The sequence below is a fragment of the Bubalus kerabau genome, chromosome 4 (genome assembly GCF_029407905.1).
Source record: "Bubalus kerabau isolate K-KA32 ecotype Philippines breed swamp buffalo chromosome 4, PCC_UOA_SB_1v2, whole genome shotgun sequence".
In the NCBI taxonomy this organism is placed as follows: Eukaryota; Metazoa; Chordata; class Mammalia; order Artiodactyla; family Bovidae; genus Bubalus; species Bubalus kerabau.
This window is the reverse complement of record NC_073627.1, coordinates 109721908-109737696: the sequence shown is the minus strand read 5'-3', so window position 1 is coordinate 109737696 and position 15789 is coordinate 109721908. Positions and strand designations below refer to the sequence as shown.

The following is a 15789-nucleotide window of genomic DNA, read 5'->3' as shown; positions in this document are numbered from 1 at the left end:
TTACCTTGGAGAAACCTAACAGAGGCTTCACCCAGGTGTTAGGTAAAAATGTCAACATCAACAATCACAAATCACATTGATAGTATGTACCCTTGATATCAGGTAACAGTAACTGTAATGTGGTATCCTGAGTGAGATCCTGGAACAGAAAAAGGACATTAAGTACAAACTGCTGCTGCTAAGTCGCTTCAGGCATGTCCAACTCTGTGCGACCCCATAGACGGCAGCCCATCAGGCTCCCCCGTCCCTGGAATTCTCCAGGCAAGAACACTGGAGTGGGTTGCCATTGCCTTCTCCGAATACACTGTCTAGGTTTGTCATAGCTATACTTCCAAGGAGAGTGAATCTTATAATTTTGTGGCTGCAGTCACCATCTGCATTGATTTTGGAGACCAAGAAAATGAAATTTGTCAGTTTCCACATTTCCCCAATCTATTTGCCATGAAGTGGTGCGACCTGAAGCCATGATATTCGTTTTTTGAAAGTTGAGTTTTAAGCCAGCTTTTTCACTCTCCTCTTTCACCTTCATCAAGAGGCTCTTTAGTTCCTCTTCACTTTCTGCCATTAAACTGCTATCATCTGTATATCTGAGGTTGTTGATATTTCTCCTGGCAATCCTGATTCCAGCTTGTGATTTATCCAGCCTGGCATTTTGCATGATTTACTCTGCATATAAGTTAAATATGCAGGGTGACAATATACAGCATTGACATACTCCATTCCCAATTTTGAACTAGTCTGTTGCGCCATGCCCAACAGGCAAAGGCTTTAGCAGAAGCAGTTTTTTTTTTTGGAATTCTCTTGCTTTTTCTAGGATCCAGTGTTTGTTGGCAATTTGATCTCTGGTTCCTCTGCCTTTTCTAAATCCAGCTTGTATATCTTGTACCACAACTTTTTATCCATTATTCTGTCAACAGATATCTAGGTTCCTTCCATATCCTGGCTATTGTATATGGTGTGTTCCTGAAAGGCAGGCACACCACACCCACAAGGCCACACAAGGAAGCTCCTAAGTACAAACTAAGGATATCCAAATAAACTATCACTTCAGTTCAGTCGCTTGGGTGTGTCTGACTCTGCAATCCCATGACTGCAGCATGCCAGGCTTCCCTGTCCATCACCAACTCCTGGAGCTTGCTCAAACTCATGTCTATCAAGTAAGTGATGCCATCCAACCATCTCATCCTCTGTCATTCTCTTCTCCTCCTGCCTTCAAATTTCCCAGCATCAGGGTCTTTTCCAATGAGTCAGTTCTTCACATCAAGTGACCAAAGTATTGGAGTGTCAGCTTCAGCATCAGTCCTTCCAATGAACATTCAGGACTGATTTTTTTTAGGATGGACTGGTTGGATATCTTTGCAATCCAAGGGACTCTTAAGAATCTTCCCCAGCACCACAGTTCAAAAGCATCAATTCTTTGTTGCTCAGCTTTCTTTATAGTCCAACTCTCACATCCATACATGACTACTGGAAAAAAAATGAGTTTGATTAGACCAACTTTTGCCGGTAAAGTAATGTCTCTGCTTTTTAATATGCTGTCTAGGTTAGTCATAGCTTTTCTTCCAAGGAGCGTCTTTTAATTTCATGGCTGCAGTCACCATCTGCAGTGATTTTGGAGCCCCCCAAAATAAAGTCTCTGTTTCCACTGTTCCCCCATCTATTTGCCACGAAGTGATGGGACTAGATGCCATGATCTTAGTTTTTTGCATGTTGAGTTTTAAGCCAGCTTTTTCACTCTCCTCTTTCACTTTCATCAAGAGCTCTTTAGTTCTTCTTCACTTTCTGACATAGGGTGGTGTCATCTGCATATCTGAGGTTATTGATATTTCTTCCGGCAATCTTGATTACAGCTTCTGCTTCATCCAGCCTGGCATTTCGCAGGATATACTCTGCATATAAGTTAAATAAGCAGGGGTGACAATATACAGCCTTGACCTACTCCTTTCCCAATTTGGAACCAATCTGTTGTTCCATGTCCGGTTCTAACTGTTGCTTGTTACCCTGCATACAGATTTATCAGGAGGCAGGTAAGGTGGTCTGGTATTCCCTTCTCTTTAAGAAATTTCCACAGTTTCTTGTGATCTACACAGTCAAAGGCTTTGGTATAATCAATAAAGCAGAAGTAGATGCTTTTTCTGGAATTCTCTTCCTTTTTCTATGTGCCAACAGACATTGGCAATCTGATCTCTGATTCCTCTGCCTTTTCTAAATCCAGCTTGTACATCTGGAAGTTCATGGCTCACATACTGTTGAAGCCTGGCTTGGAGAATTGTGAGCATTACTTCGCTAGCATGTGAGATGAATGTAATTGTGTGGTTGTTTGAACATTCTTTGGCATTGCCTTTCTTTGGGATTGGAATGAAAACTGACCTTTTCCAGTCCTGTGGCCACTGCTGAGTTTTCCAAATTTGCTGGCATATTGAGTGCAGTACTTTCACAGCATCACCTTTTAGGATTTGAAATAGGTCATCTGGAATTCCATTACCTCCACTATCTTTGTTCATAGTGATGCTTCCTAAGGCCCACTTGACTTCACATTCCAGGATGTCTGGCTCTAGGTGAGTGATCACACCATCCTGGTTATCTGGGTCATGAAGATTTTTTTGTATAGTTCTTCTGTGTATTTTTGCCACCTCTTCTTAATATCTTCTGCTTCTGTTAGGTCCATACAATTTCTGTCCTTTAGTGTGCCCATCTTTGCATGAAATGTTCCCTTGGTATCTCTAATCTTCTTGAAGAGATCTCTAGTCTTTCCCATTCTATTATTTTCCTCAATTTCTTTGCCTTCATCACTGAGGAAGGCTTTCTTATCTCTCCTTGCTATTCTCTGGAACTCTGCATTCAAATGGGTCTTTCCTTTTCTCCTTTGCCTTTAGCTTCTCTTCTTTTCTCAGCTATTTCTAAGGCTTCTTCAGACAATCATTTTTCCTTTTTGCATTTTTCGTGGTGATGGTCTTGATCACTGCTTCCTTTACAATGTCACGAACCTCTGTCCATAGTTCTTCAGGCACTCTATCAGATCTAATCCCTTGAGTCTGTCACTTCCACTGTATAGACATAAAGGACTTGATTTAGGTCATACCTAAATGGTCTAGTGGTTTCCCCTACTTTCTTCAATTTAAGTTTGAACTTGGCAATAAGGAGTTCATGATCTGAGCCATAGTCAGCATCTGGTCTTATTTTTGCTGACTGTAAAGAGCCTCTCCATATTTGGCTGCAAAGAAGATAATCAATCTGATTTCAGTATTGACCATCTGGTGATGTCCATGTGTAGTCTTCTCTTGTGTTGTTGAGAGTTTGCTATGACCAGTGTGTTCTCTTGGCAAAACTCTGTTAACCTTTGCCCTGCTTCATTTTGTACTCCAAGGCCAAATTTGCCTGTTACTCCAGGTATCTCTGGACTTCCTACTTTTGCATTCCAGTCCCCTATGATGAAAAGGACATCTTTTTTGGGTGTTAGTTTTAGAAGGTCTTGTAGGTCTTCACAGAACTGTTCAAATTCAGCTTCTTCAGCATTACTGGTTGGAGCATAGACTTGGATTACTGCAATATTGAATGGTTAGCCTTGGAAACGAAGAGAGATCATTCTGTCATTTTTTTTGGATCTTGGTTAATAATAATGTATCAATATTTGTTCACTAATTGTAAGAAATGTACCATACTACTGCCAGCTGTTAACTGTGTGAGTATAAGGGGTGGGGGGTAGATATGGGCATTCCCTTCTACTCTTTGCTCTGCTCAATTTTTCTGTAAATCTAAAGTTGTTCAGAAAATTATAGTTTATTAAAAAAGTAAACATGAGGAAAGGGGACTAGTAGCCAAAAAATAGAAACTCAAATGTCCATCAACTGATGAGTAGAACAAAATGTGGTCTATAGAATTTTATTCAGCAATAAAAAGAAACAAAATGCTGATCCATGCTACAACATGGATGAACCTTGAAAACATTATGGTAAGTGAAAGGAGTCTGAATGGGCAAACCTATTGGGACAGAAAGTAGATGAGTGGTTGCTGGGAAATAGGGGCAGGGGAAATGGAGAGTAACTGCTAACAGATACAGAGTCTGAGAGCTATGAAAATGTTCTGGAACTAGATAGTTGTAATGGTTTCTCCTTTACCTGGGGATATACGATAAAGCCAAGAATTGTATACGTCAAAGGGTAAGTTTTCTGTGAATTATATCTAAATAAAATCGATGTACAAAATAATGTTGTTTAGCTGTTCAGTTGTGTCAGTGGCTCTTTGTGACCCAATGGATTGTAGCCCGCCAGATTCCTCTGTCCACAGGATTTCTCAGGCAATCCCACTAGAATGAGGAAGCCATTTCCTCCTTCGGGGATCTTCTTAACCCAGAGACTAAACCCATGTCTCCTGCATTGCAGATTCACTTCTTTCAATATCACCTCCATGTGTCCTCCACAGGTGGATTCTTTACCACTGAACCACCTAGGAAGCCTATACAAAATACATCAATGTAAAAAATAAAGAGCTGTATCAATGAAAGGAAAATAACTGAGTTCTTTGGAAACAGAAATCAAGTTTATTATGGCAAGTAATTCTTGAAGGGAAAAAACAAACATGGGCGAGGTGACTCTTTGTCCCATCTGATTCTTTAGTGTTGCTTCACTCTGTGCTCATGAAACACTGAAACATTTAACATGGGACCCATTGCATAGTGGCAGATTACTTCTTTCCTAACACTGAATAGGCTTTTTTCTTAACACTGAATAGGCTTTTTTCCTGAACAAATCTATCAGGGCTTCACAAACACCATCCATCCTACTTTGAAAAACCAACCTTTCTAAACTACTATACAGAAAAGACAGATATCTAATTTCTCTCCATTTCACTATGAAAATTAAAGGCAATCTGGTTATTGAAAGTTAAGGTTGATTCTGATATTAGGACATTCTAAGAAAAAACAAATCTTATTCTCCTTTCTCATCACAGTAGGCCAAGCTGCTAGACATTCAAAGACAGAATTCACTCCTTTCAACATCACCTCCACATTGTATGGCATTCCTAGAACTGGGAAAGGCCTTTCAAAGAAATCTAAAAGTACAGGTTTCCACCTACACTACTAATCCAAAGGAGATATTTATTCAATTTGTAGCCAGCAACCAAGCCCACAGATGTTTAAAAGCCTTTTAGCTTTATTTTGCTGGTAATTCCCTTCAAACTTCATAATCTAGGAATTAGAGACCCTTTCAATCCCTGGTCTTCCCTCACCTCTGGGATGACTCTTCCTCCAGCTATCTTAAATTCAGTACCCGTGTTCTTGTCCTTTCACTAAAAGCTGGAAAAGGCCTAGGAAAGAACCATTTGTTTTAAGAAGTTGTGCAGAACCTTGAATATTTATCAAATCTTGCTGGAAAAGGAGAATTCACATTTACTGAAACTCTATATTCAGAGTGCTTTAAATATAATCCCTGGAACAATTCAGAGAGATTTGCATTTTATCTCCATTTTATGAATAAGGGAGCAAGGGCTCCAAGAGATTTGGTAATTTATCCTATATTACTCAGTAAACTATAAAGTTACAAATGAGCTATGCCTAAATCATGATTATCATTACCCTGAAATCATAATACCCTGAACACTTTCTATGGGTAGCAGAATAATGGCCCATGTTATTAATTTGTTAGTTAGATTTCCATTATAAAAATAAAACCTCTTGAGGATATAGACTGACGGCTCCAAAGCCCTCTGAAGCACAGGTTAAACTGGTAATGTCTCTGATGAATGAAAAATTTCACTTTGGGAAAAATAAGAACAAAGAACAGAACAATGTATTTAAAAGAACATATAAATAACATAAAAATACAGTAAAAAAAAAAAAAAATTAAATTAAAACAGTAAGATCCAGAAAGGCAAAGGTTAAAATGTGTTAGGTAGGTTTGGAAAAATGGGTACTTTCATATACACCTGTATCACAGCAGAAAGGTACAGCCAGTTGGGAAGGCAATTTATCTATCAGTATCTATTAAGAACTTTAAATGTGCATATCCTGGAAGCCAGTGATTCCACTCTTACGTATCTCTTCTAGAGAAACACTGTCACATAAAAACAAAGAGGCACACATTAATGTTCACTGCAGCACTGTTTTCAATGTCAAAAACAGGAAACAATTAGTTCATTTGCCACAGCAATCAACCACATTACTTGTCCAGCTCAAAACCCATCAGCCACTTCCCAGGGCTTTCAGAATAATCCAAATGTTTTCCTCTTTACACCAAATCTTTTCCACAGAAGCAAAAGGCCTGGCCCTGGCTTACAACTCCAATCCCATCCCATACCCATCTCATACCTGGCTTTCTAACCTTTCACCACCCTCAACTTCTTCATGGTTTTCCAGCATGCTACACTGGTTCCCATATAAAGGCTGTCTCTATTACTTGCTCCCTCTGTGTAGAAACTGCTCCCTGACTTTGCATGAATGACTCCTTTTAGCTCTATTCTCAACTTAAAAGCCACCTCTGGCAACCTGGATGAATCTTGAGGGTACTATGCTAAGTGAAATAAGTTACAGAAAGAAAAACACTGCAGGATTTCACTCATATGTGGAATATAAAAAACAGACATAATAAATAAATGAGCGAAACAAACCAAACAAAATGAACACATGGATGCAGACAGCAGAGTAACGGTTACCAGAGGCAAAGGGGATCAGCTGTATGGGGAAGGATGGAAATCAAATTTCTGGTGGTGAGCACACTGCAGTGCATACAGAAGTGAAAATACAATGTATGCACAAACCTAATACAGTGTGAAAGGCAAATTTCACCTCAATTTAAGAGATAATTTTTTTTTTTAATATGACAATTCTCCCAAATTATACTATAGATTCAACGCAATCCCAGTTAAAATCCTACCAAGCTTTTTGAAGAAACTGACAAGTTAATGACAAAATTTATATTGAAAACAAAAATATCTAAAATAGCTATAACAACCCTGAAAAAAAAAAAAGAACAAGATTAACTTATTTACACTACCTAATTTCACAACTTCAGTTCAGTTGCTCAGTCGTGTCTGACTCTTTGCAACCCCATGAATCACAGCACACCAGGCCTCCCTGTCCATCACCAACTCCCGGAGTTCACCCAAACTCATGTCCATAGGGTCAGTGATGCCATCCAGCTATATCATCCTCTGTCGTCCCCTTCTCCTCCTGCCCCCAATCCCTCCCAGCATCAAGGTCTTTTCCAATGAGTCAATTCTTCGCATGAGGTGGCCAAAGTACTGGAGTTTCAGCTTCAGCATTAGTCCTTCCAATGAACACCCAGGACTGATCTCCTTTAGGATGGACTGGTTGGACCTCCTTGCAGTTCAAGGGACTCTCAAGAGTCTTCTCCAACACCACAATTCAAAAGCATCAATTCTTCGGTGCTCAGCTTTCTTCAAAGTCCAACTCTCTCATCCATTCATGACTACTGGAAAAACCATACCTTGACTAGATGGACCTTTGTTGGCAAAGTAATATCCCTGCTTTTGAATATGCTATCTAGGTCGGTCATAACTTTGCTTCCAAGGAGTAAGCGTCTTTTAATTTCATGGCTGCAATCACCATCTACAGTGATTTTGGAGCCCCAAAAAATAAAGTCTGACACTGTTTCCCCATCTATTTCCCATGAAGTGATGGGACCAGATGCCATGATCTTCGTTTTCTGAGTGCTGAGCTTTAAGCCATCTTTTTCACTCTCCTCTTTCACCTTCATCAAGAGGTTTTTTAGCTTCTCTTCACTTTCTGCCATAAGGGTGGTGTCATCTGCATATCTGAGGTTATTCATATTTCTCCTGGAAATCTTGATTCCAGCTTATGCTTCTTCCAGCCCAGCATTTCTCATGATGTACTCTGCTGCTGCTGCTGCTGCTAAGTTGCTTCAGTCATGTCCGACTCTGTGCGACCCCAGAGACGGCAGCCCACCAGGCTCCCCTGTCCCTGGGATTCTCCAGGCAAGAACACTGGAGTGGGTTGCCATTTCCTTCTCCAATGCATGGAAGTGAAAAGTGGAAGTGAAGTCGCCCAGTCGTGTCCGACTCCTAGCGACCCCATGGACTGCAGCCTACCAGGCTCCTCCGTCCGTGGGATTTGTCAGGCAAGAGTACTGGAGTGGGTTGCCAATAAGCAGGGTAACAATATACAGCCTTGAAGTGCTCCTTTTCCTATTTGGAACCAGTCTGTTGTTCTATGTCCAGTTCTAACTGTTGCTTCTTGACCTGCATACAGGTTTCTCAAGAGGCAGGTCAGGTGGTCTGGTATTCATATCTCTTTCAGAATTTTCCAGTTTATTGTGATCCACAAAGTGAAAGGCTTTGGCATAGTCAATAAAGCAGAAATAGACTTACTCTAAGGCTAAAGTTACCAGGACAGTGTACCATAAAAAAAAAAAAAAGACAATGATTCAAGCTGTTTGAAATATATTCTCAATAAAATAACATATCTTCTTTTTCTCATATTTTCTAACAAACTTAATAATTTTTTTAATTTTTATTCTTCAGCATTTCAGAACATCATTCTGATTTTTGAAATTTTATTTATTTATTTATTTTTGGCTATGCTGGGTCTTCATTGCTGCATGCAGGCTTTCTCTAGTTGCAGTGAGTTGGGGTGGCTTATTGTGGTGGCTTCTCTTGTTGTGGAGCACAGGCTCTTAGAGCCCACAGGCTTCAGCAGTGGCATATGGGCTCAGAAGCTATGGTGCATGGGCCCAGCTGCCCATGGCATGTAGAATCTTCCTAGACCTGGAACTGAACCCAGGTTCCCTGCATGGGCAGACAGATTCCTAACCACTGGAGCACCATGGAAGTCTCATTGTGATTTTTAAATTTTATTTTTAATTAGAACATAATTGCTTTACATTTTGAGAACTTCATTTACTTTTCCTGAACCTTCATGTCATATATGGTAGTGGTTATGGAATAACTCAGTTTCATCTTCTTTCTCCTTTGAATGTTTCCTAAAATGTTTCTCTTTGTTCCTCCTCTCAATGAATTTGTTAATTCATAACATGTTTGAACTCAAGTATTAACTTAAATAAATTCTACATCCCTTTGGTGCAATGGGGAAAAAAAAGACAATGAATCAAAATAATGTCCACAGAAACACACACACACACACACAGGTGATTTTTAGCAAAGGTGCAAAAAGCTTATTCAAAGGGGAAAAGAGTTTCCAAGACATAACAATAGAACAATTAACTTGAGATGGATTGTGGTACTAAATGTGAAGAGCTAAAATTATTAAGTTCCTAAAAGAAAACATAGGAAAGATCTTTGTGACACTAAGATTATCAAAAAGTTCTGAAACAGGTACGCATATGCTCAGTCATTTTGACAGTCTTCTGATATTTAACAACCATTAACTCTTCTTTAAATCTCATCTCATGCCTTTCTCTTACTATCTGAATATAGTTATGCTGACCTGGCCTTCAGAAGGAATAGGAGAAAAGTAATCCAATATATACTTACTTACACACCTACTATTTATATAAAGACTATTAAATTATCAGAAGTTCTCTGTAATTATATTTAAAGTACCCTGTCACTTTTTAGTTTACATTGAAAAATAAAGAAGTTCAAAAAACCCAAGATGGATTTAATACCAGCAGTAAAATCAACTCTAAAATTAAAAGTTCTATAATTGAAATCTTTGAAATATATTACAAAGTGAACGGCTGAATTTCCATTACACTGACTACCAGTAAGGCTTAGAATCTGACTCTAAGAATAAGAGAGAGTCTCAAATAATTTCTTTGACTCAGAAATTACAAGTAATTTCTTACAAGTCTCTACCATAATAAAGCTCTTATTTCCCTTAATAAAAACAGTGACATTATTTGTTTTTAAAAATTTTTGCTATTAACAATAAAATTACATCCAAGCATTCAGCTGAAGTTCTAAGGGAAAATGATAATGCTGAAATAAGTTTTACCATTAAAAAAAATTATTTTTAATTAGAGGATAATTGCTTTACAGTATTGTGTTGGTTTCTGGCATATATCAACATGATACCACTATTATTATTAAAATTTTCATGGGTGAGAATTTCAGCATATGTAAACTCCAAAATAAGTTTGCAAATCATCTGTCTACAAAAAAAAGTCATAGGAAATTACATTTTATTGAATGAATGCCAAGGGTTTTATATTACTGATTTACTATATTTATGTATTCTATAAAATAAATACTATTTTAAAGGATACACTGTAATTCATAAGAAAAGTAATGCAAAAAATAGATGCTTGAAGTACATCCAACAAGAAACTTATTCTCACTTTTATCATCCAGTCCTTTTGGCGATACTTCTAGTATTATGGACAAACTTGATCTTCTTGGAAATGTGTTGTCCATCGCTTTTCTGTTTCAGTCACAGTAGCTATAAATAGTTGTTTAAGAATATCCTTATCTAAATTCCTGCCTGTAAACAGAACAAAATATGGTATGATTATATTATGCTTATTAAAATGACACAGTTTACCTATCAAGTCTAGACCATTAAATGCTTGATAATCTTGAGAAATTTACGAAAACAATAGTAATTAGTAAGTCCTTCCTTAACTTTCTAATTAAGTCCCTGAAAACCAAGCTGACATTTGGATTAATCACTTTTCTAAAAATATTTGAGCTTCCCTGGTGGCTCAGAAGGTAAAGCGTTTGCCTGCAATGCAGGTAGACCTGGGTTCGATCCTGAAGAGTAAAGGGCAGGACTTCTCTGATGGTCCACTGGTTAAGAAACCGCCTGCCAATGCAGGGCACACAGGTTTGATCCTCCTTCACAAGATCCCACATGCTGCAAAGCAACTAAGCCTACAGGTCACAACTACTGAGCCAGTGCTCTACAGTCTGTGAGCCACAGTGACTGAAGCCCACTCGTCTACAGCCCATATTCCAAAACAAGAAAAGCCACCACAGTGAGAAGTCAACACACCGCAACTACAGAGTAGCCCCTACTTGCCACAACTAGAGAAAGACCACATGCAGCAACAAAGACTCAGTGCAATCAAAAATAAATAAGTAAATAAATAAATAAATAAATAAATAAGTAAAATAAGTTTTCTATTAAAAAAAAAGCAAAGGAATTAATAAGTTCTTATGATGTTATCACATAATTAGCACAAATACGTTAACCACAAGCTTATTTGAATTTACAAAAGAAGTTCAGGTTGGCTAACACCGCTTAGGTAGCGCATTATATCCCTCTCTCCATTTTTTTTAAAATGTTTATTTCTTCATTTATTTGGCTGTACTAGGTCTTAGTTGTGGCACACAGGAACTCTTAGCTGTGGCACATGGGATCTAGTTTTCTGATCAGGGTTTGAGAGTGCAGACTGGACCACCAGGGAAGTCCCTATTTTTTTTTTTTTTTTTTTTTGCTTTAGAAATTTAACTGTCTATAAGGGAAAAATATTTGAAAAAGAAAAAGATATGTATGTACATATATATATATACACACACACACACATTACTTTGCTGAATTACTTTGTTGTATGCCTAAAAATAACACAACATTGTAAATCAACTATATTTCAATTAAAAAAAAAGTTAACTGTTTGCTACTTACCAATAAGGACCAATCGATTTGTTCTCTCACTGTCGTCGTCCCAGTTCACTGGTGTCTCCTCCAGATCATATAGCTCATGGACACCCTGGATGATCACTTGATGCGGTTTGTCTTTGATTGACACTAGCCCCTGCTCAGAGGAGAACGGCCAATTAGCAACAGTTTGAATTTAAAAGCAGAAATTGAGCACCAATGTTAATGCATTAATTATCCCTATTTCTTTTTAAAATACAGAATCATAAAGAACATATTGTTAAAATTCCTTAATTCCAGTTATTTGTGCATTAAAGTTTCCTAAAGCCTCCAATTTTTAAAACATGTTTCCACATAATTTTTTTTAAAAACCCCTATTTCTACTGATAAAGTTAATATATGTATTATGATGTGTATTCAGTGTTATCACAATGAAAAACTGAAAAAACTAAATGATAAAACATGTTAGGTATCAAATTCTACCGATTATTCTACTTTTAAGGACTTTATACTTATTTCCATTTTAGTAGGAAAATTTGAGATGTTAAAGGATTTTGATGATAATATGTTTTTGAATGAGTTGTATTAAATGAAGTAGATAATGATGAAATAAAGGAAAAGAAAAACTATTGTACTTATCTGAATAAAATCCACTTTATATTGATTTGTAGAAATAAAGAGCAAATTATCTAATAAACTGGCTCCTATGGGAATGATACAATTTCTCTGAAATAATATTTGTTAGTTATACATATTTTTTTATAAAATAATACAATATTGAAAAATAATAAGAGACAAACCACTGTCATTACCACCTCACAATTCCTGTGTATTTTTGGTAATATTCATGTATTTTGGGTGTACATTCTTCCAGTTTCCTTTTCTCGTGCCGTTTCATTTTCTACTTTATAAAGTTGAGTTTTAATACGTAAGAACAAACATTTTGAAAATAATTACCTAAGCATTAATCTTATATAAAGTCTTTGAAGTATCAGCTGTTACTAGAGTTCACATTTTAAACATACTGATTATTACCAGACTAATACTTTGTAAGAGCAAAGAGAAGGAACTCTATGAAGAGAAAGGCTGTGTTGTCTCAGATGCCCCAGTGTTGCTGTGATGAGAGGAAGGCCAAAAGGAGAACCAAAGAAAGGAAGAACCAGAGAAAATGTCATATTATCTAAGAACAAGATCTAAACTGGGATGGTGCAGAATGAGCCACTGAACTCTCTACAGAGTGGTATATATGACTACTTAATTCTAGGTAACCACCCTATACTCACTAGGGATAAAAGCAGTTACAGAATGAAATATGATCTTTCAATTAGGATCATAGAATGCAGATGGGGACAGAATCACGGAGAAGCAGCAGACCTGGCTTAGCTCCTCTGGGTGGGAATGATTTGGGAGTACACTGGGATTCACCTGTGTTCCTTTGCAGTGCCAAACCCAGGTAGAGCCTGCACAGAAGGTAAAGAAATCTAAATACTTTCCCTGTCACTCTAGTGACCCCAGGAAGTTGGCAGCTAACCAGAGAATCTAGTTACTAACAGTAATGATAATAAATAGCATTAATAAAACCCTAAGCACATTTCTGAAAACAGAAGACTGCTCATTGGTTAAGCACACAGCCTGGAACCCACAGCTCCCTGGAAAAAACACTTGTGTGACATAATAAAGCCAGATAAACATGAATGGATTTCCAAACACAGAGCAAGAATTCTTTTAGTCCTTCATAACTTTGTTGCACAGTATATCAGATGTTTAGTGTCTGCTAAATGCACCAAGAAGCATAAGGTTCGGCTGTGGCAAGCTTTCCTCTGTTAATGAAGCTCTCTCAGAAACAGTAACACAAGAAAACATTCCATTTTCTCTGACTGACCACAAGTTGTATGCCAAGAGGAGGGAAATTTCAACAAGTCAAGCTCATTAGCCAGATAACTGCTCAGAGCTCCTGGGAGTAGAGAGCAAGGGTGGATGTTCCAAGGCATGCAGGCTGTTTAGCTCAGCACCCGGTGAAGCTGTACAAATAAACCATGCTTTTACGCAACTATGCAATGACTTTCAAAGCTTCTTTTCAGAAATGGAAATAAGGAAAAATGAAAACACACAGAGGTTATTTGAACTAAACCTAGCGCTTGTGTTTTTTACTAAATATGGGGCTCTCTTGTAGCAGCCAAGACAGGGACTTTATCCGAAAGTATGAAACCATAAACTGTGTACCACACCTTCAGCCGTATGACCTCCATGCAGTCGTCATCCCTGTTCCTCACATTCTTTTCCCACAGAAGATTCTGTATCAAGTGACATATTTTAATAAGATCAACCACTGCTCAGAGGAACAGCTACATGGCAAAACAATTGATAAATCATTAATAAGTTAAAAGTGCATTCACCTGAATGTAAACATTTAGACTTTCTTCCTCCGCATTTCCTGGTACTTCAAATGTGACTGTAATAATACTCTGTAAATCAAGAGACAGTCAATAATGATTTTTTAAATAATAATGTCAATCTTTTTTTTTTTTTTAAATCACAAGTTTCAAGATGAAAAGTAAGGAAACATTCATGGACATATGTGTTGCCTTAACAATTGTATTAGGTATAACTTTTTCACCATATTTGTTGATTTCTGAATCAGCAACTCCACGTTCTATATTCTGTAGCTAGTCAATGGTTTAGTATTTACACAGAGAAACTCTTATGAAAAGATACTCATTGTTTAATGCATTCTTTACAAGATTCTCAGCACTACAGGGAAGGTTAATATAAAGAGTGTATCAGCTATGCACTAAATGAGGCATGTTTGCCTGGGTCATTTTATTTCATCTCATCATTTACTCATGACAACAAACCATGGATTAAAGAGAATGATTTCCATTTTATAAATTGGGAAGGATGAGGCTCAGAAAAAATAAACTACCCAGAGCCAGGAATAAAACTCAAATGCAAAGGTTCTCTGGGAAATATAAATACAAATTGAAAGATTCAGTTTATCTCTGACTGAACATGTTCCAAAAGAAGAGTTCCAAGAGATGAGAATGAGTTTTAGAAGGTTGACATTAACATTTACAGAATGTTAACTTTGAGATTTATTTTTTCTCCTGATCTTGATAAATCTCTCACTGACCACTCTAAGCAATCAGAAGCTTAAGATTTCCTCTAGCTGAGCGCATAATTAAAATCCAAACCTCCATTTGCCACAGTAACCCAAAAATTTAAAATTAATGATAAAAATACACAAGAGCTAAGCATAACACAACAAAAGCACAAACCCCATCTTGGAGAATAAGATGCTCAAGCCAAGCTTTAAAACAGACAGAAAGAATACACTAATATACAGCATTGCATAATTGCCTAGAAACACATATCTTAACATTACAAATCACACCTAAAAACTCATACAGAAATGTATAGCAAATCATAAAGCATATCAAAATACAACATAGCAAAAGATTGCCAAATGAAACATAATTTGTTAATTTCAAAAGACAGCGGTAATTTAACCTTTAAAAATGCTTAATATGCATCTTATTCTAGTTGGATAACTTGGCTTTTAATGTTGGGAATGTCTCAATATAGTACTCAATACTGTATCAGGAATGATTTTTGCTTTTGGCAAGTTAGAGATATGATGGTATTTCTAAAGAATACAATTAACTCCAATGTGAAATTTTTAAAAAAGGTTTTAAAAACGACAATGCATCATGGGACTTGAGGGAGACAGACATTTTAGAACCAGATGTTTTTCTGTACCAATAAACTCTTCTCATATTAGACAAATCCTAAAGAAGATGAGGTGGCTCAGTGGTAAAGAATCCACCTGCCAGTACAGGTTCAATCCCTGGCTCATGAAGATTCCCTGGAGAAGGAAACAGCAATTCACTCCAGTATTCTTGCCTGGGAAGAATACTGGACAGAGGAGCCTGGTGGGCTACAGTTCATGGGTCGCAAAAGAGTCAGATAGACATAGCAATTAAACAACAATAAAGAAGATGAAATCCATAAATGTGCAGTGCAGAAGATGAGGGTCACAACTCAAGAGTTCACCCCTGGCTCTATTAATAAGTATACCTAGATTGACACCTGGGTTTTCTCATCTACCTTTCCCTGTTCAAACCCAGTTCCTCTTTATCAGAATGAACAAGAAATCCATGAAAAACAAACAAATGCATTAAACATCATTCAGGGATAAAACTTTAATGACATACATAATATGTTCTAGGTATTACCCATTTCAGACTTTTTCCAGTTTA

The 15789-nt window shown here is 37.3% G+C and overlaps 1 protein-coding gene across 4 annotated transcripts in view; it reads right to left on the bottom strand.

Annotated features, from left to right (window-relative positions):
• Positions 1-10016: 10016 nt before the first annotated feature.
• The window catches only part of LOC129650083 (putative COBW domain-containing protein 7), a 46117-nt gene continuing 40344 nt past the window's right edge, over positions 10017-15789 (bottom strand). For 3 of the 4 annotated variants that reach the window (XM_055578250.1, XM_055578248.1, XM_055578251.1), the window contains exons 12-15: positions 13930-13998; positions 13762-13827; positions 11561-11690; positions 10017-10417 (exon numbers count right to left, since the gene is read on the bottom strand). In XM_055578250.1, the coding sequence (XP_055434225.1) occupies positions 10311-10417; positions 11561-11690; positions 13762-13827; positions 13930-13998 (372 nt within the window). In that variant the 3' untranslated portion in view covers positions 10017-10310. The remainder of the gene's footprint in view (positions 10418-11560; positions 11691-13761; positions 13828-13929; positions 13999-15789) is intronic. The other variant, XM_055578249.1, reaches the window with a different exon arrangement.